General features: G+C 46.1%; 1 protein-coding gene and 1 long non-coding RNA gene across 5 annotated transcripts; one reads left to right on the forward strand and one right to left on the reverse strand.

The window, feature by feature from the left end:
- Positions 1-331: 331 nt before the first annotated feature.
- Positions 332-22,012, reverse strand: xpo7 (exportin 7). Of its 4 annotated transcripts, none has more exons than XM_076029762.1 (28): positions 21,889-22,012; positions 18,264-18,410; positions 17,587-17,680; positions 16,376-16,542; positions 16,210-16,275; positions 15,647-15,751; positions 15,208-15,373; positions 15,000-15,073; positions 14,808-14,927; positions 14,559-14,705; positions 13,511-13,683; positions 12,784-12,977; positions 12,568-12,673; positions 11,552-11,687; positions 9,574-9,647; positions 9,386-9,469; positions 8,855-8,915; positions 8,277-8,385; positions 7,978-8,084; positions 7,761-7,849; positions 7,521-7,628; positions 7,287-7,369; positions 6,146-6,360; positions 4,810-4,948; positions 4,541-4,698; positions 3,934-4,032; positions 3,722-3,849; positions 332-3,124 (listed from the first exon to the last, which is right to left on the reverse strand). In XM_076029762.1, exons 1-28 carry the CDS (start codon positions 21,919-21,921, stop codon positions 3,031-3,033), a joined length of 3,276 nt encoding a protein of 1,091 aa, XP_075885877.1. In that variant the 5' UTR covers positions 21,922-22,012; the 3' UTR covers positions 332-3,030. The 4 variants fall into 4 exon arrangements, with proteins under 4 accessions (XP_075885877.1, XP_075885876.1, XP_075885875.1 ...); XM_076029761.1 differs by having other exon boundaries at positions 8,268-8,385; XM_076029760.1 differs by having other exon boundaries at positions 8,268-8,385; positions 16,210-16,278.
- Positions 19,006-25,701, forward strand: LOC142890576 (uncharacterized). The gene is made up of 3 exons (XR_012927088.1): positions 19,006-19,093; positions 24,271-24,384; positions 25,608-25,701. It is a non-coding gene; the product is annotated as an uncharacterized LOC142890576 (long non-coding RNA).
- The last annotated feature ends 1,958 nt before the right edge of the window (positions 25,702-27,659 follow it).

A 27,659-nucleotide genomic window follows, 5' to 3' on the forward strand; every position in this document is an offset into this window, starting at 1 on the left:
CTGGATGCCTGGAACCCCTCCATCCTCAGTCGTCTGCTCCAGGAGTCCAAGAGGAGCAAGGACATCTCAACAGTACTTTGGTTGGACCTTTCCCATCCACACATACATATTGACATATACACACACACACATATAGGCTGAGGTCGGATTTTTCACATTTTGTGAAATTTACAGACAAGACTTCAAACAAATATTAAACTATAATACATTAATATTTTATTTATGATATAAAAAAAAACAAAAAACGTGGCACCTCGACGGCGATGCTTCAACCATTTCTGAGAAAGCGGCAAACGCCCGTCACAAAATGAAAGACAGAAAATGGCCACTGTAAAAATCAATGAGGTTTATTTGCAGTCACAAAGCGTACACTATATGTAACAAACATCCAAACAACTCAAACAGCTATTCACTCTATGGACCCAACACATTCACATCAGGGACACAAACCAAAAAAAAACAAAAAACAAAAAACAAAATAACAAACAAACAAAAAAAACATGAGAAACTCAGTTAACACCCGTGAGTGCTGACATGGTTAGAAATGAGCTAGTTGTCACAAACAGTTAGCAGCAACATCGTAGAGAGTAACACAAGTTGCTAATAGACTCCGCCCCCCCCGACCCTCCTCATCCTCCACCGCCTTCTCTCATATATAGTTTTGTTTTTACACTGTTCGGACTCCTGCTGAGGGTCGAAGCAATGTTCTTCAATATCTCGTAACTACACTTGGGTTCCTTCACAAAGCGCCGATGAGTAGATGTCCAGATAATGAGATCTCGTTTCTCTCTCACTCGCCCCCCCCCGCCCGCCCGCCCCAACACTCCAACTCAGTCACAATCACATCCAGGTGGCACAGATCTGGGCTGTTTGAGCTCCATCGCAGGGTTTTTGCAGCACCATGAGACGCCACACACGCACCAGGCAAACCAACCGCTCAATGCGCAAACACACACACACACACACACACACACACACACACACACACACACACACACACACACACACACACACACACACACACACACACACACACACACACACACGCGCAAACGCACACCCATCCACTTACACGCAAAACACACCCGCACCTAAAAGACTCAGCTGCAGGATCCGATAAAAGGGGTGGAGGGGGGGGAAGGGGGAGGGGTGGGCGGTCCGAAGACCTGGTCCGTGGGATCCCGAGAGTGTAAACCAAAACAGTGGAAAATGTAGCCGTGAGCGTCTCGTTTACGTGTCCACGAGTATCCCGTGTGAATGCGCGCGTGACCCGCAGGATGGCGTAAAGGGGAAATTCTGCCATTTCTTTGAAATAGTCTGTTCAACCCATGGTTGTGTCAGCTCTAGCGCTGGGTCGGAGAGACTGAAACAGTTTGCCTCCCCTCCGCCGAGCCGCTTTTTGCCCCGGCAGTCGGGAGTCTTTTACCGGTGTTTTGGCGAGTCTTTCCGATCTGGATCCGTCTCATGCCACTGGTGTACATTTTTTTTTTTTGGAAACCAAACAAGCTGGCAGCCAAAAAAAAAAAAAAAAAAAAAAAAAAATCAAAAAAATCAATGAGATCTTGAAAAGTTAGTAGCGATGAAATTATCGGTAAAATAATTACTAGTTTAAAAATAATCATAGCAAGGACTTGCACATATCCTCAGTCAATCGGTTAGATACTTGAAGTAATTTAGGCAACAAGGTTAAGGGATTGAGTTTTTTTTGAATTTTATTTCAACAAAGTGTTGTAAAAATTTTCAAGTCCAGACTTTGACGGTTCAGACTCGTGGTGTACTTCATGTTGAAGAACGCGTGTTGGTCAAATTCGCTCCCCCCCCCCCCGACTTGAATCGGCAGTAGCAGCGCGTTGGCTGGCCACACAGTCAGAGTCAGCCAAAGCAGGGGAGCGGGTTTTGATGACTTTCGGCTTGAGAAGAGAGTGTAGGAACAAAGTCACGGTGATCGTCGTGACCCAGTGTCAGAGCAGACACATTAAAAAAACAAACAAACATTAGAATAATAAAAAAAAAATAACAACAACAGAAGAAAAAAACAGCAGAAATGCCCCTTTAAGTCCTGCCGAGGTTTATTTACATCACTTCAACCAGAGACTTGGAGTAAAATGTACAACGTGGATGCTCTGACTCGCCCCCCCCCCCAACCCACCCCGATCCTTTAGTGTGTGCGCACCACTCCTCCCCGTGCTCCGCCTCCCCCCCGACCCCCCTGTCCCCTGCAGCACTCAACCCCGCCCCCACCCCGCCACACCACGCAGACGGACAGTTGCACTAACTCACTACACTGTAAAAAGCTCAATCACACCGTACTTTTTTTTTTTTTTGCGTGTATTTTTTTCTGTCGTTTTTTTTTTCAACTCTTCCTCTGTGGTTTTTTTTTATTTTATTTTTTTAAATTCAATCAGTTATAAACATTGTTCAAAATGTTACGAAAAAGAAATGTACACTTTTGATTTTTTTTCGCTGTGGTTTTTTTTTTGTTTGTTTTTTTTTGTCGGTTGTTTTTGTGGGTTTTTTTTTCGTCTCGTTTTCATTTTCATTTTCTATACAATGCAGGCAAGAAGCGGATTAGTACGGCGTTCGGGTTCCACTTTCCCACCCTCCCCCTCCCTCCCCTCCGCCCCCCCCGCCTCGACTGCTTCTTCCGAACCGGAGCGCTCTTCCCTTCCCTGTGGACGAAGGATTCGGAGCGCCGAGACGTGTGACCCCCCCCAAACCCCCGTTCCCGACCGACCGCTCCGGACGAGCGAGGCCGCCGCCGCTTTAAAATAGATCTGTGTATATTTATATATGTTTATATCAAAAGGGTGCGAGGGAGGGGCCTAAATCGCTGAGCGTCGTCAGGGATCCCGTATGCGCCGTGTCGGGAGGTGGGAGGAGGTGGGAGGGGGAGGAGGTGGAAGTGATCCCAGGGCATCCGGGCCCGGTGGGGGGACGCGGGGGAGGGGGCGCCGAGCGGGGAGGAGGAGGGGGAGGGGGAGGGGGGAGGAGCTCCGTCCGCGGCGGGGCGAGACTGCCGCGTGTGGAATGTCAGCTCATCATGTCGTTGCTGTTGACGCCGTACGTGGAGTTCTTCATGCTGTCGTTGACTTCCCGCCGGAACACCGACAGGTTCTGGGTGAACCTGCGGGAGAGGGGGGGGGTTGAACTGAGTGAGTCTCCAATCAAGGCTGGGAAAACTGCGTCATATCTTTTTGAAATGAACGTTTGGGCTCAACGCGAAACGATCACGTTTTTACGTGACAATTTTCACGTAAAAATGTGAAACCATCACGTTATTTCGTGATCATTTTATGTTAGAACATGAAAATTATCACGTAAAAAACCTGAAACTGTCACGTTATTTCGTGATCATTTTTAAGTCATCACGTAAAAACCTAATTTTTACGTGATCATTTTCACATTATGACGTGATACTGAGGGGACATTCAAAAACGCTTAAAGAGTTCGACGTAGCTTGATGACCGAAAACAGTGATCAATCATCACCGTATTTCACGCGGACATCTGTAGTTGTGCCCAGCTGGAATTTTTAATTCCTGTATTGCCCACATGAAATTTGGTGATAGTTGATCATTGTTTTCGCTCATTAAGCTACGTCAAGCTCTTTAAGCGTTACGACGTGAAAATGATCACGGAAAAACAAGAAACACACTGAGCCCTGTTTTTTTTTTTTTTCTCTAGGATGGCAGTAATGCGCTTCCGTAATTTTAAAACCCTACCTGTCTCGGTTCTTTGTTAGCAGGTTCCTCTCGATTCCCTCCATCAAGTTCTCGAAACATAAGTGCATGGCCTGCTGCTTCTCTGGCGGCTGGCTGTTCACGATGCTGTTCCTCAGGTCAGCAAAATACTGCAGCGCATTGAAAAGAAATGAATGAATAAAGAAAACTAGTAACACATACACAGACGAACGGCAAGGCACAAACGGGCTTACCTTCTCATTGAGGAGGATGAGGCCCAACAGTGGTCTCGACATGGACCACTGGTTCCTACAGTCTTCGAAGATGATGATGTTCAGCACCGTGGACAGCATCTACAGAACCAGCGCGGGAGAACTTGGGTATGTGTTGACGAGACGACTTTAAGGTTCTTTTCAATGGCCACAGACTAGTCTGACTGGGGGTGTAGCGTCACACCAAGTGCAATATTAGACTGACTGCAGAGACTGATGCATGGTAAGGTAAAGAAACGTCTACAACTTCTGAAGAACTTTGGTCAGCTCTCTGGTTTTCCCATTCATTGGGAAACAAGTCTGTTCGCGCCTCCGTCTGATGGGCTCGACTCTGCCTTTCTGAACAATTTACCATTTTAAGCTTCGACAGAGCCGTTTGTGTGTCTTGGGATTTCCATCTCGAGGAACCCCAAAACTTCTTTTTAAGCTGAATCACTCTGACCTGACGGCTGCCGCCGAGCAGAGACATCGGCCGCTGTGGACGCCGACAAAGGCCCGACCACCGTCCAAGACCTCTGCATTAACAAGCGCTTTGGGCCTTTGGCTCAGTCGCAGGCTAAACTCGACCCAAACTGGTGTGACCTCTGACCTGCTGGATCATCTCGGGGTGTTGCTGCATGATGTGCAGGAAGCGGTCGTCCGTCGCCATGGGCGTGGGCCGCTTCTTCGTGGACCGCGACAGCTGCTTGAACAGGTAGGTGACGATGTGGTCCAAACTGGAGCAGCAGCCCGTGCACACCATCGTGTCTGGAAGGGCGAGCGCACACGCAAAAAAAAATATTTTTTTTTTAGACGGCTAAAAGGGGCGAAGCCGCCTTTCCACAACTTGCGAGGTTTTTTTTTCCCTTTCGCCTTTACCGAGTGCAGTCAAGCCTTCCGATATTGAAGACAGGATGTACATGACGACGTGCGGCTCCAGGCTGGCGATGAAGTTCATGTGGTCCTGCGTTAGCACCTCCAGGAGCGAGTAGAACGACTGGCTGAGTTTGGGATAGTCCTGCACGGAGAGGACGGGACGGATGAGAACAAATCGAGGGCGCTGGAATTTTGCAGCCCAGCGGTGATGATTAAATGAGCCGGTCGCCTGACAGGGGAGCCTCACGCTCTCAGTAGCCGAGGTTTACACACGCAAGTTTCTCCGATCCGATCAAAACCTCGGCTGATCGTAAATTCCAAAATCCACTGTTTCCATCTTTACGTTTACTTTGCTCCAGGTGAGATTTCCCGGTGATTTGTTCACATTTGTTTCGTTGCGGTGTTTTTCTAGTATTTACAGTGTCTCTTGTTCATAACTTTTGACCTTTTGCTAATAACGTTGTTGCCGATTTTCTGTTACTTCCTCCTTTCCTAGTTGAACTAGCGACTTTCAGTTATTTTTTTGCCTGAGCTTTACCCTGGTGATGGAGGTCTGTAAAAAATATTTTCCTTTACACTATTTTACATAGGGGTGGGAATCGCTAGGTACCTTCCGATTCCGAGGGCTACGATTAATCTCGATTAATCGTGATTAATTGAGAACATATATATCCCCAAAGCATGCAGCATACCGCGGAACGACAAAGTCCCAATGGACTTTGTAATTGGCCTCGCCCTTTGCGACTGTATTGGCAGCTTTGTTGTGGTGTTGGGGATGCTTGTCTGTTTTGGAGCAACTGGAGGATTTTCTGTCTTTTCTTCCAACTCTGGGTGCCAGAGGGCGATATGGTTCCTCATGTTCATCGTGTTCCCACAGTATTTGTTTGTAGCGTGACACAACTTACAAACAGTGTGACTTTTGTCGAGTTGTTTCTTACCCTCAACCTCATTAAACCCAAAATGCTGCCACCTGCTGGCTTTAAATCCCGGAGGAACCGGTCAAATTCGGTTTTCAATCATCTTTTAACACCGCGTGTGTCGGTGTCTCGTCTCATGAGTTGGTTTGGATCTGCGTGCTCATGTGTCTAGTGTGCGTCACCTTAAACGGTCCAGTGCGACGCTGCAATGCAGTCGCACATGAGTTCCGGCCTCATTAAAATTATTTTTTTTTTTTCAATTTGAGAATAGATTCTTAATTGGCGATGTCATAGTCGCGATGAATCAATTTTTTCCCCCACCCATCATCCGTACTCTTTATGATCCGAAAAATCTAACTCCAATCCTTTGCCACACGTGCGTGAGGAACCCCCGTGCGTCCAATGTGCGTGGCCGTACGTACTAGAAGGTCACTGTGGGGGATGGACAGCAGGAGCTTGATGAAGGTCTGCAGGGCGTTGTCCAGGGCGTCGTCGCCGTACAGCCGGAAGACGCCGAAGTTGACGTAGTTGCCGCTCAGCACGGCCTTCAGCATGGCGAAGCACACGCTGACGCCCTTCAGCTTCACCCCGTACACCTGGTCCTTCGGCACCTCCCCCAGCGTCAGGATGCGGTTCCCTGGATGGTGGCAACACGGCACGTGGATAAAAATGAAGCGTTCCAGTCAAATCTTTTTTTTAGATCGTTTTGCGGTTTTGTCTGCTGGTTTTGGCGTGCGGTGCTGTGGTCGGCGTTACAGAGCACCGCGTACGCCAGAACCAGCAAGACACCGGCTCAGATTCTTCCCCCGGGGCTGCTGCTCTGATGAACTCACACCACTAACAGAGACTCAGAGCAGTTACAGTTTAATAACCATCCTTCCACTTCACCTGTTTACACCTGTTAACCTCTTGACATTGCTCATACTGCACTACTGTCTAGTTGTTGGCGCGTTTTCATTACATTACTGCACTACACATTTCCACTCAACCTTCTTTTTATGTTTCTTTTTATTTTATTTTACTGTCACAGGGTTTACATATGTAGGACTTGTATATATTTTTTTATATTCAGGTATTTTTCACGTATATGTGCACATTTAACGAATACCTGCATGCATATATATATATATATATATATATATGTATATATATATATATATATATATATATATATACGATGTAGACTTGTATATAGATCCTTATTTTACTCCACCAAGTTGCACACCGTTTATAGTTTATTTATACTTCCGGTTGCACATTGTTTACTTGTTTACCCTTACTTTTTAGTTATTCTGTAGTTTGTTTTTGTTTGTTTTTTAACCTAAAGTAGTAGAATAGAGAAAAAAACAGAGTCAAATTCCTTGTTTGGCATGTACAAACTTGGTCAATGAAGCTGATTCTGATTCTGATTCTGATTGATGTGACTAATAGAAACTTTGCTCCTCCCTCCAAACGACGTCATGTAAGGTAAAACTATGCTTCAATTTGTCTTTCATTTAACATTTTCTTACACTTTTGGGTCCCACATGAGGTTAGTAGCAGCAGCAGGGAAGACAGACGTACCGTACGTAGTGATCATCTTGCTGGTTTCTCTGAAGAGGAGGATGCCGTTTGGTGACGACACGTCAAACTGTAGCCTCTGGGACCTGGGAAAGAAATCATTCAAAAAAATTTCAATAAAAAGCAATAATGGAGTGAAACAATATTAATAACAAAGACAAAAGTATAAAAAAAGATCCACTTTGTGGCTTTGCTTTGTTCACACGCTAGGAGTCTCGCTGCCGTGTTCTTTCTTACCTGTTGTGGACGAGCTCAGCCATCAGTTTGAGGACGGGCGTGGTGCACGCCGGGTCGTGGTACCACAACTCTATGGCTCGCTGCAAGATGGGCATGTAGGCCGGATATCTGAGTCACCGGGTTAAGGGCCGTATGCAGGAGGTGCACGACTGATGATGACTAGCGTCTCGCACTGGCAAAAAAAACCAACAAAAAACCCAACACTTTGACAAGTCACGTTTTTCAGCTTATGGAGGATACATCCAGTCAAACAGCATCATGAAACTCGTCTTGGCGTTGAAGGCGAAGGCGATGCCCCGCAGGTCTCGGACCAAGCCCACCAGTGTTCTCTGCAGGCGGGAAAATAAAAACACAAACACACGTAGGTGTGAAGGGAAGAATGTTTAGACGTGGCCGACGTGAATGTTTCCATCAGCTTTCGGAAAAACAAGCGTATTCGTGTCTGCGCGTTTGTCACCTTGGCTTCCTGCTCGTTGAAGGTGTTTGTGCTCAGCATCTGAGCCACGGCTTCAAACGCGGCCGTCAAAGGCAGCATGAATTGTTCGAACTGGTCCTCGTCCTCGCCTGCACACAAGACACACACACACACACACACACACGCGCACATCGTTCGCGGTCAAACACACACGAGTCACAGTGCTTCTCTTCGAAAGTCGCTGGTCTCGACAGAGTTGCCGTATTCAGGTTTTGTGGAATGGTGCTTTGTTTTTTTCTTTTTTTAAAGTCATGCGCAGTGAAACAACTGACGTGCGTTACCGAGATCGACCATCAGCAGGCGCCCCAGCGCCGTGTAGAAGGTGGTCCGGCACCTCATGTCGCTCAGGTTGGACTGGTTGTTTACTCCCAAGAAGGAGAAATGTTCGCTCTGGAACGGACACAGCAGACATGGTCACAAAAACTATAGTTACTATTGAGCATTGCCTACCCATCATCCTTTGCAATCTGCTCATTAAGTACAACTGTATTAACGGTAGTAGCTGTAATAACAGTGTTATAATAGTGTTACTACAGCTGCTGCCTGCAGAAGTACAGATGTATCCGCAGATAGCAGCTGCAGTAATAACACTATTATAATACTATTATAACACTGTACAGATTAAGTAAAGATGATACATCTGTACTTAGTAAGTACAGATGTATCTGGGACAGCAAAAGGCCAAAAACACGTCACCAAGTGTTAGACAGTTGACCAGGTCAGTCTGGATCTGATTACAGGAAGCAACTGAGCCTAGAATAATTCTGCCATGACACTTGGCTGTAATTTAACTCCTGAAAATGCCTTAAACTACCGTCAGCAGCTTCCAAGGAGGTCTTTCAGGTGTCACTGTACTCACCGTGTGGTTGTTCAACATGAACTGGACAGCGCTGAGCTTCACCAGCTTCCTCACACTGCTGTATGTGAACGGCCGGCAAGTCAAGGAGAAAACACAGAGTCATGTGCCGGTGCACTCGCAAGCAGGGGCGACAGACTCGCTAAACATCAGATTATATGAAGTCTGACGGTTAAGCTCGACGTTTTCCCACAGGATCAAATAAAATGGCTTAACTGACAAACTGAACAAAGTTAAAATATTTTCAACACATAATCAGTAGCCAGAACAATTTGATGGATTTAGAAGCCTAAAAACCAAGAAATCCAAAAGCCCAAAGGACAAACTGGGCAAAGTAAATAAACTTAGGGAACTTAAAACTAAGAAAACTGATCCCATTTACTGAGAATTCTAATTCATTTTGACACTTTAACACAGTTCATTGTTATAAGACAACTCTTAAAACTTAAGGATAATCTGAAATGATAAAAAAAAAAAAAAAAAGAAAAGCACAAGCTGTTTGACAGCGAAGGCAGCGAAGGCACAGGTAAAGGATATCCTAATGACAGGTCGTTCAGTAGTTGTAGTGTCTTGGAGGTGATTGGTTCACACTGGCCCCAGTACTTCAAGTTTGTGATGCTGAAAACGTTGACAGCAATCGGGGAGTTAATAAAAGGAAAAAAACAACACATGTCGCTGTGAGTGACTTTTTTTTTTTTTTTAAGTGCTGCTTTGCTACTCACATTTTCCCTATAAAGACACTAAGTACCATCGTCTCGTCATTCAAGCCCAGAACTTCTGATAGCCGTCGGTAAAGCTGCGAGAAAGAGAGTCGGACACAAAAACACACGCGGCGGCAGGATGTGATTAACGTGCAGGAAAAGTTTACACTTGTGTCAACTCTACAAATACGTGAAGTCTATCACCTATTTATTACACTGTACAAACAGACTAATTTGTCAGTTAAAAAAAAAAATCAAATAGGACAAGGCATACTGAGATTCCTGAATATTTATAGATTTTAGGGAGCAAACTAGTTGAGGAACACGGATTGAAACTGCAACCACACCCTGATAAGTGGCAGAGAATACACATGGGATTCTGGTCGCCTCGGGTTTGGACTCACACAGCACCGTCACAGCTCGCACAAGCTAGCTAAGCTAATGTGGAAGTTCTTGGGGGAAAATATCTGCTTCAGGGTTATCAAGAGAGGCCTCGGGTCCGGGAACCAAACCTGCAAGCCTCTCGCTGAGCGCACGTGACCGCGGACACAGGACACGGACAGGAAACTGGAGTGTAAATCCAGCCTAAGTGCACACTAGGGATGTAACGATTGCCGGTGAAATGATAATTAAAAAGTCAGACGGTTATAATTACCGTTTTGAATTTTAATTGTCTTTAAAACCGTGTTTGGTTACCGCGGTTTGAAAACCTACTGCGCAGTGTATAATCTTTGGTTGTAAACATGGCGGAAGGAACTTGAGCGAATGAGATTTTTTTCGCCTTCAAATAAGACGAAGTCCCAAAGTCTGGGCGTATTTTTGCTATTACAAGGACGCTGAGGAGAAAGTGGTCGTCAGTAAAGTAAACTGAAGTTTTAAGTGTTAGCCAACGTTACTCCTGTAAAAATGACAACATATTATTAGTGCGATTAGCAAGTCGCGTCTGCAGATCTCTGCACACGGCACATACAGCAGCAAAACAGCATCTTGTGTTTCGGTGCGGTCGCTGCTAATTATCTATTGCCAACGCTGCAATGAACAATAATTATACTCGAGATGTATGTACGTATGTTCGGTCCGTTTCTGCTGCGGCACAATGCTAGCGCCGCTGCTAAAGTTATAAAGTTAAGTAACAGCTCCGGATGCCGGTGTTATGTGGAAATCTGTTCACTCGTCGATATGTGTTCCCCTTACATTTACCTGCACCAAACCTTTATACCTAACCCCAACCAGTCGTCCTTTAAGTTCCTTTACCTGAGGCCATGTTTACGTTAACTCCAAACGGGGGGGAAAAAATCCTAGAGGATTTTTATTTGTATTTTCAAAATAAAACTTTGTGTGTATAAGTGACTTTTTAGCATTTTGAGCACACTTGCCTACCCATCATCCTTTGCAAACAGCTCATTAAGTACAACTGTATTAACGGTAGCAGCTGTAATAACAATGTTATAATGCTGTTATTACTACAGCTGCTACCTGCACACACCAATACTGTGACAATAATTTTGTTCACGATAGCCATGATGTGAAATGTTCATACCGTTACATCTCTACTGCACACAACTAAGAGTTTATCGCTCTGCTGCTACTTCTATAGTCACTGTCTTGCAGGAAGGATAGGGGAGCAGGGGGTGGGGGGGGAACCACTCGTCTAGATACGCGCACGTCTTGAACGTCTAAAGTGGAACCACTTATCTGGATGGTTCGCATATTGCAGTTTCTGCCCCCCGGGACAGAAAGAACACACCGTGTCAACAAAGCGTGGACCATGGTGCATTGTACACCACGTCAAACCCAACAATAGGGGGGGAAAAAAAAAACATTAGCAGCAACAGCAGACCGTGTGTCTGCGTAAAATACAGCAGGGGTCAGCACAAAAAAAAAACTTGACAAAGACCTGCCCGATCTAACACCCCCCCCGCCCTCTCCCCCGACAGGCAGCGGGAGGTTTTGACCTCAGGGTGTGAACCGATGGCGGCCGCGTCGCTTGCGTCTTTACCTTTGACGATTTTTGCACCTGGTCGCCGATGTAGATCTTCCTGAACTGCTCGAAGAAGCTGAGCATGGCCAGCTCCAGCCTCTCGTTGCCGGCCTGGGCCAGCCGCGAGTCCGTCAGGTTCATCAGCTGGAGCACCCTGGAGGCGGCCACACACACACACACACACACACACACACACACACACACACACACACACACACACACACACACACACACACACACACACACACACACACACACACACACACACACACACACACACGTTTAAAGTTATTGTTACACTTTCACTTATTGCCACTTTGTTTGGCTTCCTCTAAGAAAGCACTTGCCGTGAGCCTGTTTGTTTTTTTTTTTTCTAATGCTTCTAATTCAATTGTTTAAATTATTATTTATATGTCCCAATGTACAGCACTGCTGTTTTTAAAATGTGCTCTATAAATAAAGTTGATGATGACGATTTGAATAAAGACTGCAGTTCAAAAGTTTGCGGTCACTGACTCATGTCTGCATTGAACTCCATTATGACCTCTGTGCTCTTTATGGGTGCACGAAAATCAGTCAGGATGATCTTCACAATGATCATAATAATTATAGTCTAATTAAAAGTGAAAAGTGAGCAAAATATGTGCAAACACACTAAAAGCAGGTGGTTTTAAAGAGCCTGAAATCTGAACACGATGCAATGGATTACCACACACAACCAAGTGTGATTATAATACAAAGCTTTGCTGTGGGAAGCTTTACTTTTTTTTATTTCATCAATTTCAAAGCATTCAACTTCTGTAATGCTGGCCGCGTCTTGCACACTCAATATTCACTCTTTAAACTCACATTCAAGGCAACAGCTCTCAAAGCCGTGGAACATGGAAACAAAGGAATAAAAACGGAAGAACAGAACCGCTGCTGGTTGTCAACAGTGGAGTTGAACCCTGTTTAACTGACAGATGTGCATTCAGTATAAGCTGCCAATCAAAAAAAAACCCTGATGACCGGCGATCGCGGTGATGATTACGTACCGACAGACCAACTCTCCGTCCATGGCGTCCTGCTCGTCCGTGCTCGCAAACGACACCCGGCCGCCGATCACGGCCCCGATGATGTAGACCAGCCATGTCAACCGCCCTGCAGAGAAGAGGGAGGGGACGCAGGGGGAAGAGACAGTCAGCCGCTGCAAAGAACCTGGACACGTACCGACCCGGCCGCTGGACGCCCACCTCCCCCCAGCACGTTACCTTCCTGCACGGTGACGTCCACGGCGCTGGAGTTGGTGGACTGCAGCAGCTCCTGGTACGTCTGGGCCGCCTGGTCGAAGAGCTGCACCAGCAGGGCGCACGTCTTCTCGTACTCGCACCTCCCGATGGTGGACAGCTGATCCAGCTGCTGCTGCACCAGCCCGGCGTCGTCCAGGGGGTCCTCCAGGCCGTCCCTGCGGGGGGAGCAGAGTCCGCTTAGCTCCTCACGGCCAGGGATGACATTATTTATTTATTTAAATCAATTTCAAAGATCTGGGGATGCAAATCTGGGATTGTTGCTGTTGTCAGTGGGGCTATTTCTCAGCCAGGTGATAATGTGATGTAGAACTTTTAGATATTCTGCAACATGATTTGAAAAATAACTAAAAATTCAAATTCCAAAATTGCATTCTGATGTAATTTATGTGCACATGATAGGAAGTATTACGACGGGGCTGACGCATTAAAGCAGGGGTGGGCAAACTTTTCGACTGGTGGCAGCAGATGGATGGAGTGTTTCGGTGACCATCATGGGATACGTAGAAAACACGGTGCTTTAATGATAATTGAACGTGAACAAAAGTGTTACAACAGGATGTGTCTTTGAAGCCCCGCGGTATTTAGCTCTTTATTGACATGACTCCTAAAACACTGGCTTCTGGCTTTTCCTGGGGTCTCCGCGGCATTAAGGCGCCAGGGGCGGCAATACGATTCCAGGCGCTCGTACCTGAGGATGACGTGGACCGACTCCAGCCGTGAGGTGATGTAGGCCTTGGTGACCTCTGGCGTGTAGGTCTCCAGCAGGTGCGGCTCGGTGGCCTTGACGTACGGGACAGACGCGGCCAGACGCTGCCACAGACTCAGCAGGTAGTGAACACTGTTGGGGGCAAACTCCCAGTGCTGGGGGAGGAAGGAGGGAGGCAGGAGGCAGGGAGAGAGAGAAAGTGCAACAGGTTCCGGCCATCAGTTTGGCAACAAGTGGCGCAACGAGTCTGGCATGATTCATTTCCTGTTTTGTACCCAGGTTTAGCGCGCGATCCTCGAAGAAGGTCACTTATTCTGAGCGAGAGCATTTCACAGAGTCATCCATTCATTTTGTGCCAGTTTGTATGTGTATATACATAAGTATAAAAACATACATACATACAAACTAGGGTTGCAAATTATCGATTAATTCATTGATCGTCAGTTGATTGACCTCATCGATCGATTAACGATTAATTGGTAAGCGGCAATTTTTCCTGAGAACCTAAATTTCACAATGAAAAATGTGTAATAACACTTTATTTAACCTTTAAATAATGTTGAGGCTCCAATGTGACCCAATTTTTACATTCGAGAACAGTAAAAACACCCTCAACATTTATCCTCTGACTTTAAGGTGACTTCTCATGGCTCACATTTCAACTTTTTTATTTTTAAAGTTGTTTAAAAGAAACTTGTTCTCGGTATATTATCACCATTATAGTATCTACAAGTGAACGGCTCTTTCCTGATGCTACACTGTTAAAATTAACTAACCATCTGTGTAAAAATGTTTCAATTAATTGCGACTAATTTCATTTAATTAAATTTAATCGATTAAATCCTTCATCAACAATGAATCGATAATCGATTGTTAACATTGCTAACACACACACACACACACACACACACACACACACACACACACACACACACACACACACACACACACACACACACACACACACACACACACACACACACACACTTTTTTTTTTCCTCCTCCTCCTTTTCCTCCTATGGGCACCCACCTGCAGACTGGTGACGGTGAAGTTGGCAATGAGCCGAATGACTTCTGGGTAGTTTTCTACTTTGACCAGCTCCCCCAGCTGGTAGTTGCTCTTCAGCCTCGCCAGCAGGCGGCAGAACTCGTGGTAGTTGTTGGGATCCGGCAAACACTGCAACGGAAACAAAGAAGAAGCTCAGACTTGGAGGTTCTGACCCATCAAACGTCACAGTGATGCCGCATATCTGGTCCGCTTCTCATTCAGGCCACCGACCTGTGGGTTGGCCAGTATCCTCTTCACGCCGTCCACCAAGTGTGACAGGAACTTTGCTCTCTCTGCATTGTTGAAGAGGGACCTCCGGACTGAGGCGATCTGGACGAGACACGACAACACCTGCGCACACCAGCACAACCGCATCACCGCTCCGCTCCTCGAGCTCGACCGGGGAGAGCGCGTCGCACTTACCAACGGGGAAAGGGACGGAGGGATGGAATGGTACAAATTGAAAAACAGCTGCAGTGTCGAGGAATCAAGGAAAGCTGCGACAGGGAGAGAGAGAGAGAGAGAGAGAGAGAGAGAGAGGAGGTGCGTTACGAGTCTGACGCTCTGATGATCAACACTTTAAAGAACAAAAACAAATGAGGTGTAGTGCGGGGCTGATGGTGCGGCTCACCTGATCTCCAGGAGGTGGGGATCTGTACGGTGCAAAGGTCGTCCGACGACTCGTCTGTGGAAGTTCCTATGAAGTCGTAGTTGAGGCAATTGTAGCTGAGTTTGAGCAGCTGCATGAGGAGGCCGTGCTGAGACTCATCGTTCAGGTTGAGGTTCTTCCCCGACGCCTGAGGAACACACACACACATGGGATTTACATGAAATAAAAATAGAAATAAGGGGCAGAGGAGGGGAAACGCCTATTTCTCAGGCTGATTCTTTTTTTTCCCCTTGCATTCCTTCCATTCCTTGCCAGAGATCGGTCAGACTACGGCTTAGAAAAAACGCGTTACGGATTGCATTTAATTAATCGCGATTAATGCGCGAACGGCCCTAAAATAGACCAAGCACACTCTGGAGTCGAACTACGTATTCTTGTCTCTACTTCACGAGCGTCGCACCTGTTTGAGGAGATTGCAGGAGAGGGTGAAAATGTCGAAGAGGGAGGAATCTCTGAACGACGAGGCGATCTTCCTATGTTTGGTCAGGGGATGCGTCGTGTCCGCCTGTCGGGAGGAGAGAGAGAGTGGGAGAGAAAGAGAGAGAGAGAGAGAGAGAGAGAGAGAGGGAGGGAGAGAGAGAGAACGAGAGAGAGAGAGAGAGAGAGAGAGAGAGAGAGTAGGAGAGAGAGAGAGAAAGAAAGAGAGAGAGAGGGAGAGAGAGAAAGAGAGAGAGAAAGAAAGAGAGAGAGAGAGGGAGAGAGAGGGAGGGAGAGAGAGAGAAAGAAAGAGAGAGAGAGAGTAGGAGAGAGAGAGAGAAAGAAAGAGAGAGAGAGAGGGAGAGAGAGAGAAAGAGAGGGAGAGAGAGAGAAAGAAAGAAAGAGAGAGAGAGAGAAAGAAAGAGAGAGAGAGGGAGAGAGAGAGAGAAAGAGAGAGAGAGAGAAAAGGAAAAGACCTGTTGAGTAAACAGAATAAAAGGAGGCGGGCAGACGGAGGGAGGAGCCGAGGACACGGCGACGGCCTACCTGGTTAATCTCATTGGTCAGCTGGGAGAGGATGGTGACCCCGATGATGCAGTGCTCCACACTGTCCTGCTAACAAACCCAGAGCACACCAATGACAAAGTGGCACCGCTACCAAGAGGAGCGCTGCTGCCGCCGCCCGCCGCCGCAGCAACGAGCAGAGACACACCTGCAGAAATCTCGTGACGTCGGCGATGACATTTCTGAACACGTAGTCGTCCTTCTGGCAGTCGAACCAGCCCAGCTTGGTGATCCTGGCGTACAGCTGGATCAGAGCCTGGGTCACGAACGCCGCGAGCTTCGGCCGCGTCGCCAGGTAGTTCAGCACATAGTTCCCTGTCGAGAGGACGTCAGCGACACAAAACCGTTCAAGCCCATCGGCCGAACAAACCGACTTGCAATAAAAACACAAACGATCGTCTGGACTCCTGGAGCGGTCGGGTCGTCCAGGACGTTTGGAGATTATTTGCGGGCCGTTCTTCAACTCAAGATGCTGCCGACTTGCACAGCCGAGCACAGACTTTCATTTAAAGGAACATTTCCTCCATTTGGAAGGTGCGACGGGCTGGGATTTGAGTCGGACGGGCTGGTTTTTCATGTGGCGAGAAAAAATAAAACAAAAAGCCCGCATGGTTCTGGCGAGGCTGAAGGTTTCTGCTCACGCATTAGCAGACGGCAGGGACCCCCCTCGCAAGATGCAAGATGCGTTGGAGCAGGCAATGACGCTCAGAGCAAAAGCAGAACGCAGAGGCAGCGGCCGATGGGGAACGGAAGACGCGCCTGCGTTGCGTCTGCTGCGCTCCGAGAGGAGAGAAGTGCTTCAGGGTTCGGTCTGTTTTATTGCCGCATTGCAAAACAAAAATTCAAAAGCAGAGTTTAGAATAAAGAGTTCGCAGGTTCGATGTATGTCACAGAGTGACGTCGGTGGAAATGACTTTATGACAACATTAATGGCTGGGATACAGAGAGGGCAGGGAGGTATGGATGCATGATTTTCTTGTAGCATTTCAAGTTGTCAAATTTATTGAGTTGACTCCATTAGAAGCTTTTAAAGACTCTCATTACATTTACGTTTTTCCCACTAGCGGGTGCAGATGTTCAAAGTGCCAAACAGCCGATGCCACATCACTCAAACTTATCGCCGTTCTGCGCGTTTGACGAAATGCATGAAATTGCAGGGAAAAGCGAGAAACAAAAATTGCTGCACCGAAGAACAACAACTTTTCTTTTCAATAAACGACTCACTTTTGATCAATCATTGGTCGGCAACAATTCTTTTTTTAATTTATTTTTTTATTTATTTATTTTTTTCAAAGAGGCACACGCTGTGAAGAAACAGTCAGTTTCACGAGCTCCCCAAAAAGGCGACGTTGTACTCACGGATGTCGATGCGTTGTTCGAGGGGCAGAGGGTTGCTGGTTCTAGATACCAGTTTAGATAAGCAGGTGGCTGCGAGCAGCTGGGAATATGACGACTGCAACAGGAAAGGAAGAAAAAAAATAATTGCAAACTGAAATTTTTTTGGCGATTACGTTCAACTAGAAAAAAAAAAAAAAAAAAAAAGCCACAACAGAAAATTACAGCATCATTTGAAGTAGATTTGAGCGGAAGAGAGACAGAGAGAGAGAGAGAGAGAGAGAGAGAGAGAGAGAGAGAGAGAGAGAGAGAGAGAGAGAGAGAGAGAAGTTTCAAAAAGTGTTGAATTTTTACTCAGTTCCAATTACTGCCATTAAATAACTGCCATAGAATCATTGTTTGGTTTGGCTGCATTAGAGGCACATCAACTAATTGAAATTATTTTGTTCTTTGTTGTTAATAAGACAAAACAAGAAAAGTCATTCCCTGTAGGTTTTTGTACTCTGGATGTGCTGCAACAGAGAGTATTACAGTACAGTAAAGTCGTAGCAGTGTCCAAAAACTTTTTTCCACTACTGAAGGATGAAGGTGACATTGCTTCGCAGAACACTTTCAGCTAGAAATAAAGACAGAAAGAGTGAAAGAAAGGTGTTGGTGTGGGGTGGGGGGGGGTGGGGGTGGGACTCTCCCTCTGCACTCACACTGCCTCGCTCCAGCAGCAGCTGGCATTTGCTGAGACAATCGGGGCTGTTGGTGAACTCCACCAGGGCTTTCTCGGCCTGATGTCGGACGGCGGTGTCAGTGGTCTCGTACAGCTGCTTACATAGGATCTCCAGCTGGGCAAGGCCCTGGACGGACACAGAGGAAGGCACTTTGTCACAGACCGCACACGCGAGGAGGATCGCACCGCGCGGCGCAGCTTTAGCTGGGTGTCCCGGCAAGTCAGGGCACGGCGGAGTTCAACGTTCATCACCGTTTGGTTGGCTTGAGAGGGCCGACATCCCGCCTTTTTTTTTTTTTTTTTTTAACATGAAAAACTTGTAAAATTCATTCATTTCCCATTTCTGACGTGCTGACTTGGCAGAAACGCGACGTGTCTTTTAGCCGCGGTCCACAAACATCTTGCCGATGAACTCCGTAGCTCAACAGGGCTCACATGAAGAAAAAAAGAAGTCAGTATTTGTAGACGAAGTTGAATTTCTAACTTTTTGGAGGCTTTGGAAACCTCACGGTGATTAAAAAAAAGAAAAGTCTCCATGCCCCGCCTGCGTAGTTTCAGTCCTTGCTGAGGGCAGACAGCGACAACGTTCACTCCCAGACGTCTCACCATGACTTTCATTCATGCGGCCCGCATGACTCAGCATGCCGGCCGCCGATAGACCCAAAATTGAATCAAGACAACGAGACGCGGAGTTTGGCGAAAGGTTCGGGGGGTTCAGGGGGGGGGGGTCGTTCTTCGCTCACCCTCGCCGCCGCTCAGAGAGTCGGCGTTGGGGGGGGGGGGGGACGGAGGTCCGAGCCGCCCGCGCAGGTCAGGACCGCCGGACTCGGCGCGGCGCCGTCCGCTCGTGAAAACTCTGCTGGCCTCAGATAAGAGCTCAGCACCAAACCCTGACTGCATATTTACCATCTGCTGAGCCAGATGAAGCGCAAAGTGGGGGGCGGGGGGGGATTGGGGGCGAGTGCACTTCATCCAATCAAACGACAAAGACTGACGCGGAGCAGGCAAACTCAGACGGCACCGGCGAAAAACGCACGTGCGATTACTCGCCTCGACGAGCTTGAGGGTCCAGCGCTAACGCCGGAGTCCCGCGGCCGACGCTTTTCAAAGAGATGAGAAAAGCGTGCGGTACATTAGGGAGAGGCGGCCGTGCGGAACGAACGGCGGTGGGATTATCCCCTCCTCCTCCACATTCCCAGGGTGACAAAAGAAAGGTGCGCGAGGCCCGCGTTGACGTCCAGTGACCGAGAATGACCGACGAGATCGTGGCCTCAGGGAGAGGGGGGGGGGCCCCGGCGCCGAGGGGCCGCTCGGGTTCACGAGGGGCCGCGCGGGCCACGCTGCTGGGAGCACTCGCTGCAATAACCACAGGCCGACGGGCCCCCGGAAAGCTGGAGGACGACGCTTCGGAGACGCAACGCTACTTCGCCTCGTCCATCACAACTTCACAAAAAAAAAAAAGTCATTACGGCGAATCATTTCTTCAAGGCCCAAAGCGCGTCTGATTTGGTAGGACGCGACGTTATGAAAGCACGGCACAGACGATGAGTTAGCCTGAGCTAGCCGCTGGTTTCAATGTCCCGCTGGTTTATTACATCGCCCTCGTGCCAGCTGAGCAGGTCCACGTTGTGTGCTCCTCTGGATAATGTGGCCGCCTCCTTCCCAGTCCTAATGCAATGTAAAATGCTTGTAACGAGTGAGTTGAAACACAACAGGGGGACATTTATCTGGAACACGCGTGCTGTTGGATTTTATGTCACGGCAAACAGATCTCTCTGAAATGTCCACGTGTTTGGTCTTCAATCAATAACGACGTAGAAACGAAAACAAACAAACAAACAAAAAAACAATCAAAAATACAATGAAGGATTTTTGTTTCAAACGTGACAGCTTCTCTGTGTCAAGCCAATCTAGATATAGTTGGATCACTGACAACAGGTTGGTCGAATGACACTTGATTCAACTTTTGAACCCACACTTAGTACTATTTTACTTTTCCTCGGCAAATCAGCACTGAATGAAGACATTCACTGAAAAAAATAAATACACTAAAAACGCTTTGAGCCACGGAATCATGTGATGACATTTCTAGGTAACCCACTGTCATCAGGCGAGGCTGTGTGTATCAGCCCTCAAGCAAGTGCTAAAAGTCAGAGAGAGGAGGGCCAACCAGTCTCTAAACAGCGTCTTGTACAATCGTTTCACCATCGTTTCATCGCAGCTCGCGCGAATAACAGACACAACCGAGCTGGTTTGGCGCCGATCCAGAGCAACTCGTTGTCAATGTCAGTGCCGCAGCTCTTCCATGCTGCACTACAGTCAGTGCGGTTGCTCCTCTCTGCTGCTAACATCGATGCTGCTGCTGCTGCTGCTAGCAGCTGCTGCTTGTGCTCACCGTGGCTGTCACAGAGCATCACTACAAGCTCAACCCTGCACCCTTGTTGCGAGAAATCGGGGACGACAGGAAAACAACAACAACAACAACACCACCACTCCTCTTCACACACTTCGTTTCGTATCCAAACGCAAAACGCTGCATGACACCACCGGCTAGCACCACAACAATAACATCGTGCGCGAAGTGGAGGTGACGCCTAAGACTCTCAACTGAAACTTGACTACGCGTTTAAAGTAGTGACATCTGGGTCCACTTGGGGGAATATTTCATCAACGTAGACCCATTCCGGTGTCCCGCACGCAAGCTGTTGTGATGAGCGGCTATTACTAAACATGTGTCCGTTACACAGCACGAAGCTAGCTCAGAGCAGGGACTAGCTAAACAACGCAGCCCTGCTTAGTTACGCACATAAACAACGCCGCGGATGATTCCGAGATACGCTCCCATCACGGAAGTTTGACATCCTGCATGGCGGCACGCGGTTCAGGGACAAAACTACTCTGTAACGGACCAACAACATGCCCACCGGAACCATGTTTTCAAATGGACCCACGCGGGAGAAGTTGAGGTCTGGGCTGTGTGAAGCTAACGTTAGCATGTCTTACTACAGGGTCATTAGGCATGCGGGAAACAAAAACTCAAGGCACTGATGTAAAACCCCTGCACTCCGGGCAGCGGGGGAATAACTCAATGTGTTAGTTTGTGATCGCAAGCAGTGTTCATGCCGGGATTCTCTCTGGCGCCAAAGTGACAGCCATCCAGCTCCTCGCTAGCTTGACAGTTACCACGTCCGCGGGTCCAACTCATTCGTTTCATGATGTCCAACGCGGACAAACGGCTAAATAAGGACGGTGGTGTCCGCGGACGCGACCCGTCAAGCCAACACAGGGAATTCCACCCTGCGCGTGACAAGCGGGGTCGTCACAAGCTTCTGTTTGGGTTTTGGCGTCTAATAAAAAGCCACCCTCGCGGCTAACGCGAGCTAGCTGTAACCAGCCAGCCCCAGCAATGACAGCAGGCCACAAGTCAACACAGGCGGCCACATCCTTTCTTTTCGCCGCCGACAGCCCCAAACACGGGCGCTTCTGGCGCGCAACGGCCGTACGCGGCCTCCGCGCCGCGAACGCAGCACCCGAATCGGCGCTCGCACCCACTCTCGCGCCGCCGGATGAAACGTCGGCTACAAAAACATGAAACCTCTGCTCACCTGCACATGATCCGCCATTTTTCTCCATTTCATGCACCTCTCACTCCCCCGCTTATGGGTATGGACGGAGGCAAACAGCGCCCCTGGCGGAACACCCGAGTAGTGCGAGGACCAAACTTTGACACCAGGGTGCCGTTGAACGCCACGTTTTATACAATTTAACAGCAAATGGTAGATTCAAAACATAATGTTGACATTCTTGTCTGTTATTTAGGACTAGATGAAAGCCTTAAGCTTATATGTTCAAGACTTTTGACAAAACATGCTGGACCGTTGTTTATCCTTGTTATTATTACATGTCAAATACAGGTGTGACAAGTTTATATTTAAGCTATTTAGCATATATTTTTTACTCTGTTTTTATATGAAGAGTCATTTTACTTTGCATTTTATACAAATAATACTGTATTATTGTGACGTGATTAATTAATAATATCGTCTCATATAATGTTGTCTTACATTTTGCCTATCCACCACTAGAGGGTGACATACTCTTTTCCCTGGAGCAGTCTGACATCCTGCCTGTGAGGCAAACAAAGTGAAAGTAGGATTTATATTTGTCCCTCTCACTAATTTCTGTTACTTCACAGGCTCTTAGTCATATTCTGATTTCCCAGATGTAGCATGTACTGCCAACTTGTAGTGATACCAATGCAAAAAAAAAACCTATTAGTATACAAACAACAAAAACAAGCAAATTAAAAAACCCTTCTAAACCTTTTCCACGACGATGTTTATTATATGGAGAGTCTTGAATAGCAATCTGCAGGAAAGAAAATGCATTATGTACCTGCATCTCTGCTGCGCATTCTCAACTGTGTCATTTCCTATGAACTTTAGTGGAATGATCTTACACTCCTTTACTTTGCCCTTTTAAATAAAATAAACAAAACTCAGATTAAAAAAAAAAAAAAAAAGGAAAGGTCCGATTCTGTGAAATTATGTGACCGGACATGGTTCCGCCCACTCAACGGATGCACAAGCTGCTCTCCCTGCTGAAGGGAAAGGAGGCTGCATAGTATAATCAGAAGGATCAGATAAGGGACACATTATCAAATCAGTCATTAAGAAATCAGACACTCCTTTGACATCTTGAATAACTGAAATTAAGCGAACACCCAGGATGAGCCACACGAGTTGAGTCTGAGTAAATCCATCCATCCATCCATCCATCCATCCATCCATCCATCCTCTCTCAGTGCCAGGGTTGCTGGAGCAAATTATACTTTTCCCTCCCCCCCTTTTTTTTTTTTAACAAATAAATATAGTGTTTGTGTTACATGCGAAGCGTTTCAACAATGCTCTGATAGGCTGTTACTTTTTGGGGTCACAGCTGCAACGAAAAGCGTAGCTTTTCAACTTCCGCTTTCAAGCGTATTATATCGTTACCTTGCTAGGCTAGCAGTTGAATTGACGAAAGTCAACATGGCATTTTGCAAAGGTGGACAATGAAAACCGACAGTTAAAAGAGGAATGAATGGAGCGCTACGCATTCATCCTTCGTCCAACAACTAGCGTAAGGCCAGTGTGCCTCATCTGTCAGGGGACCGTGGCTCTGGTGAAAAGCCCAAACCTGAAACGTCATTATGAAGCAAAACACAATAACATCATTTTGAACATTCCAAGGTTCAACGTCTTGGCAACAGACACAAGATGTCATTTCATTAAGCAGCAGTGTTTGACACAATGTACAACTGTTCTTAATTGTACTTTGATTTCTGAGATATATTTGTTTCCTAAGGATTCCTAAAATACTTGATTCACCTTTAGTGGGAGTGGGAAACGAGCACTACAATTTTAATTGTGTGTGTGTTTTTTATATTAGAGTATATATTTGAATTTGTGTTAAAATAAAAAGGGTGTTATTTTAGTTGAGTATTTAATTGAGTTATTGTTAAGATTAAAGGAATGTTTGTTTTTTTTATTTAAGATCTGCCAAAGTTCAGTCTTGGCAACAGACCAAAGGCACCATATCTTATTTCATTTGATCAATCAGTGTTTGACACAATGTGCAGTAGGTCATTTTGGAAACTGGTGTTTGATTCCTGTCTTGTGACTTGAATAAATGGATCTTTGACTCATAGAAAATTATCATTGTGGACCTTTAAAGTTTGTATTTGAGTACTCCTGCAGTAGGACATGTAGATGTGTTTGCCAAGCTGCAGCATTTGGAAAGATAAAGTCAAGACTGTCAGAGAGTAGTGCTTAGAAATCTCCCATTCATTTACTTTGCCAGTTATAAAAATGAAATGAAATTGCGTGTGAATTATTAAAAATGTGACAACTGTAAATGTTATCGTAAAGTAAAACAACAGCAACTCAGCAACCTCTGCATTCTCTGCGCACGCATGCTTGTGCACCTGAAGTCACGCTGTTTATTAGAGACCATGTGACCGGAGAGTTCATGCAGACCCCTCCTCTGCCTCGACTTCCCTGGTATAAGAGTGACCGCCTCTGGCTCCTCAGCAGCAGAGACCAATCCTGAGACAAGAACAGGTAGGAGCACTTCAAAACAGAGGCATTACAAAAGTAAAGGTGACTGCAATACACTGTGCATGTCCACATGAAGGCTTTTGATTGTGAATTTATGTATTCTTGCATGCAAATTGTCATTTATTTTTGTGAAAACTTGCATGCGTCTGTCTGGCGTCCCGCCCTCTTTTATGTATTTAATCCTGCACGATCCCGTCGTTGTTTGCCAGTATAGGTGCATCATAGCTCATGTGCCTTCCATCCCTCAGTTTAAGTACAACTCATCATCTTTAGTATCCCCCGAGTTGTTACCTCAGCTGTTATCGCAGCACAAGGGCAGAATTAAATGGCCCAGAGGTATTTTCATTATTATAATTTGTGTTTGGAATATTATATGTGGTGAGAGGGCCATGTTCGTCTGGCGTCTTGTTCAATGCTCTGAATGTGTGCGTCACCAGATAGCAACATACTCGGCCACTGTACTGTAACTCCACATTAATTAACCCATTATGTCCTCCACCTCGCCGAGTGGAGACAGAAGAAAACACGGCACACACTTTTGGCAGAAAGGACGACTCACACTTTAATGACTTTGTTGGGTTTGTTCGATTATTTGTCGAAATACTCTGTCTCTCAAACACCTTTTTACTATTTTATGCAAAACACCATTTTGGTGTCCTTTCTTCAAATATGTAATGAAAAATATTTAGTGTGCAAATGGAAGGCTAGATAAACAGTCTGGTTCCAGGGGGTGATCAACGCAATGGGGTTGTCTATTAAAACAGTCACGTGAAGGCAGATGAGGTGATCCAATCATTTATTGTCATGGGATATTGTTTGAGCTGGTTTCACTTTTGAAAAGAAAAAGATAAAGGATCAATATTGTAACAATTCAACAGAGGTTCTCAATTCTAAACAATCAAACATTCTTTAAATAAGGAATAACTATCAGAACATAAACATGCAGCATATATATCAGATTCTAAATACAGAAATAAATAAACTCACATTTCATGTACTCAGTACAAACAATGCTGCAACTCTTGACATGCGGCCAGCCGGCTCCTTTGCTCTCAGGAAGAAAAAGGGTGTGACGGTGTTGAGCTGGCTTCCTCAATAGACTTGAGCTCTGCCCTCCTTGGTCGGAATGGATGCAGGTAGAGGAAGGGGAAATACGAAGGCGCAAGGAGGAGGGGATTTTCCACAGTAAGTTTATAGTTATTCTTTTTCTTTTGTCTTTTCACCAGATTCAACATTTAACCTGACTGTGTGGAGCCCTTCCTACCTGGCAGAAACATGGCAAAGTCAGTAAATGACTTTAACTTGGGTTAAGTTAAACTCAGTTTGGCCTCTTAGAGTAAAACAAGCAACTTATATCCTTTGAAGGAGGCCCTGTTCACCTTCATTTCCTGTAGTGTACAGGAGAGACTACAAAATGGCCAGAGACTGTATAATTGTTGATATTTTGTTAGTTATTTTAGTATTGAGTATTGAGGTCGCTGGGGTTTTTTGTGGCAGAATTACAAAGGGGCAATGTCCTGTCAGGCTTGTGAGGAGACATAAAGAGGAATGGATCTATGTGATCAAGACCAGGAAAGTTAAAAGAACCAGGGAGGACATGAAAGAGAAGTATGAAAGGAACCAAAAAAGGGTTCAAGACCAAGCGTAGCATTTTGGAAAATATGGAAAAAGAATTGAATGAGAAGCAGGAGGGAAAGCACAGGTTGCTGGAAGAGTGCTACCAGCACGTCCTCACCTTGGAGAAAATCGTCTTCAATGTTAATGCGCTGTCCACTCTGGATCATCTGGACTACCTGGTTGGGAAAATGATGGACCCAAGACATATGAGGAGAAGGTTCAGTACCTGCAAGCCATGAGAAGTCGTGCAGGGCAAGATGAAGGAGTTGAAGGAGCACGACAATACCGTCGACAAATGGCCAGCAAAGGCAACTCAGGCAATTGAGCGACGTCCTGCTGTCTGCAAAGGCAGTCCTATATTACAAAGTGATGTTCCATTAGCACTGACTACTTAGGAGGTGGCATTTTTTCAAAAGGGGGGGGGGGGGGGGGTGGCAAAACAGTGCCAGAGAAATGTCGCAAAGAACCGCAAATGACAATTTTTTTTATTGTATAAATCTAGATCTTGGTGAACGTGCATCGCATTTGTGCTCTCACGCTCGGCTTTGAGAAGGTTTAACACGCCCTCTGGTGTTCAATGTTCAGACTTACAAATTCCCGTGCGATTGACACCTGAAGTAAGCAAGTCAAATTGTGTCTGAACAAATGCATCAACAAATGTTATTCTGTCGTCATATATCCTGTTTGTAATCTATGTGTATATCTGCGCATCATAACTTTCTTGTCAGTTGTGTGTCCACAAATGTTGTTGCAACAATGTACACATGACGCAATTTTCTGCAAATTGTAAATAAAATGCCTGCATGGTATCAAACAGATGACTCAGTACATTTTGCTGCCCAGTGCGAGTGGTAATAGCTGCAAGCAGTCGACCTACACGTGTATGGCCTAAAAACATGCCTAAGGTTGAACACTGCTTCACTAAACTTAGTCTTGTAACTCAGAAAATTCCTTTTTGTTCTTTTAAAGAAAGTTTAAAGTTTTTGAGAGAGAAAGCGAGACCTTTTCCACCAAATTATTAATTAAATTGATTTAAAAGAAAACCATAGCAACTTATTTTAGAAAGTGGCTGGCCCTGCCCTGCCCTTATCCGTGGTTAAACACTGCAGATCAGCTTCCTGAGGTGTGGGCACATCTTTTTGTTGATTGTGTGGGTTTTCGGCTTCTCTAAATGTGGTCTGATGTTTCATAAGGTCACGTTCGCTTGCACTGGCAGGTCTGTGGAAGTCAATTAAATGTGCACACCTCTCACTCCCCCGCTTATGGGTATGGACGGAGGCAAACAGCGCCCCTGGCGGAACACCCGAGTAGTGCGAGGACCGAACTTTGACACCAGGGTGCCGTTGAACGCCACGTTTTTATCCAATTTAACAGCAAATGGTAGATTCAAAACATACTGTTAAAATTCTTGTCTGTCATTTAGGACTAGATGAAAGCCTTAAACTTATATTTTCAAGACGTTTGAAAAAATATGCTGGACCGTTGTTTATCCCTGTCAAATACAGGTGTGACAAGTTTATATTTAAATTATTTAACATATATTTTTTTACTCTGTCTCTATATTAAGAGTCATTTACTTTGCATATTATACAAATAACACTGCATTATTGTGACGTGATTAATCAATAATATCGTCTCATATAATGTTGTCTTGGGCGACA

The sequence above is a fragment of the Nelusetta ayraudi genome, unplaced genomic scaffold (assembly GCF_046127955.1).
Source record: "Nelusetta ayraudi isolate G7.1 ecotype Tasmania unplaced genomic scaffold, CSIRO-AGI_Nayr_v1 ptg000026l, whole genome shotgun sequence".
NCBI classification, from domain to species: domain Eukaryota; kingdom Metazoa; phylum Chordata; class Actinopteri; order Tetraodontiformes; family Monacanthidae; genus Nelusetta; species Nelusetta ayraudi.